General features: G+C 46.5%; 1 protein-coding gene across 2 annotated transcripts in view; it reads right to left on the reverse strand.

The window, feature by feature from the left end:
• LOC107081203 (trafficking protein particle complex subunit 8-like) overlaps positions 1 to 1,228 on the reverse strand; it is a 7,631-nt gene extending 6,403 nt beyond the window's left edge. Inside the window, exons 1-2 of one of the 2 annotated variants that reach the window (XM_015369406.1) lie at positions 1,051 to 1,228; positions 406 to 487 (exon numbers count right to left, since the gene is read on the reverse strand). In XM_015369406.1, coding sequence (XP_015224892.1) covers positions 406 to 487; positions 1,051 to 1,182 — 214 coding nt within the window. In that variant the 5' untranslated portion in view covers positions 1,183 to 1,228. The remainder of the gene's footprint in view (positions 1 to 405; positions 488 to 1,050) is intronic. The other variant, XM_015369407.1, reaches the window with a different exon arrangement.
• Between the last annotated feature and the right edge of the window lie 98 nt (positions 1,229 to 1,326).

Here is a 1,326-nt window from a genome sequence, read left to right on the forward strand (position 1 = left end):
GTGAGGGATTGCTGAAGAGTCAATGAGTCGATGCAATCAGCTGGTTTTCCTTAGATAGAAAACTTTGAATCAATCTGACTGGATGATCTGGTGGAATTGTCTATAAAGTGACCTGAGATGATCTTAATTGGCGTTATAGAAATAAACTGAATAGAATTAATGTTAGCCCCGGCTGCTGCAGACGGGCAGATTAGCTTCTTCTGATTTGTTTATGTAGATTTCAAAAACTGCTGCAACTTGATAAAAGCTGAAACTACATGAGAAGATGCCTTTAATTCCTGCCTTTATTTATTGGTTAATTTAAACCTGCAGTGAAATCCAGGGAAACTCTTCTGTCTAAACTGGGTTTAAACCATGAAAGTCCATCGACTGAAGATAAAGGTCCTGTCAGAGGAATGAACCGACCTCTCTCTGCTGAATCCCTGCAGTCGGCCTCAGGAGGAACGCCCAGAGGAGCAGCAGCATTAGCAGCAGGTTCCACCGAGTCCTGCAACGAGCACCACATCAGGAAAACATATGAAAACATCAGGAAGGAACTTCTTTACTTCAGCTGATGATTTTTTCTCTTTTCATCAAATCCTTCTGTGATTCCCGTTTAAGTTTAATTCTGAGGCGATGATAAAGTCCCTGTGCTTCCTGCTAACCTGCAGGCTACAGGTGTGAGTTTACAGAGCTGGGAGGATGACATCACTGGAATGCTGATCCTTGACTGGACCTGAAACAGTGATGGGAAACGGGACGGGCCTGCTGCTCGTCCAGAGCTAAAGGTTCGCTGGCTGATTTGGGTTCAGGAGGTGAAACCCTGGAGAAGCTTCTGAGAGTCTGGTAGGCTCCTGAGGAGGCCTCTCTGGACCCAGCAGCTTTAAACCCATGCGGTTCTGGTTCTGAGCTAAGATGGCTAATAATCTGTTTTTCTCTGAGAAGAACCTGGTCTGTAAAAAGCGCTAAAGAAAAATGAATCTAAGAAATCTACAAAAATTGGAGATTCAGAGAAAATCTGTGGATTAGAATCAGCTGCTGTAGGTCCCAGTGGGGAGGGGGGGGTCTCACCTGGTTCCGGGGGTTTTGCTTGTGCAGGTACTGACTCCAGGGGTCTGGGATCTGCTCCCCCTCCTCAGGCGAAGAGGAGCGAGAGTTGATCTTCAACAGGTAGCATCCCTGAGGGCCGTACCTTTGCTTCATGTCTTCATACACCGTGTCTGCCCTGGAAGGAAAGCAAACGTCTTCCAGCATGAATGAATGGATGGATGGATGGATGGATGGATGGATGGATGGATGGATGGATGGATGGATGGATGGATGGATGGATGGATGGATGGATGGATG

This window comes from Cyprinodon variegatus, unplaced genomic scaffold (genome assembly GCF_000732505.1).
Source record: "Cyprinodon variegatus isolate N-32 unplaced genomic scaffold, C_variegatus-1.0 Scaffold3374, whole genome shotgun sequence".
NCBI lineage: Eukaryota > Metazoa > Chordata > Actinopteri > Cyprinodontiformes > Cyprinodontidae > Cyprinodon > Cyprinodon variegatus.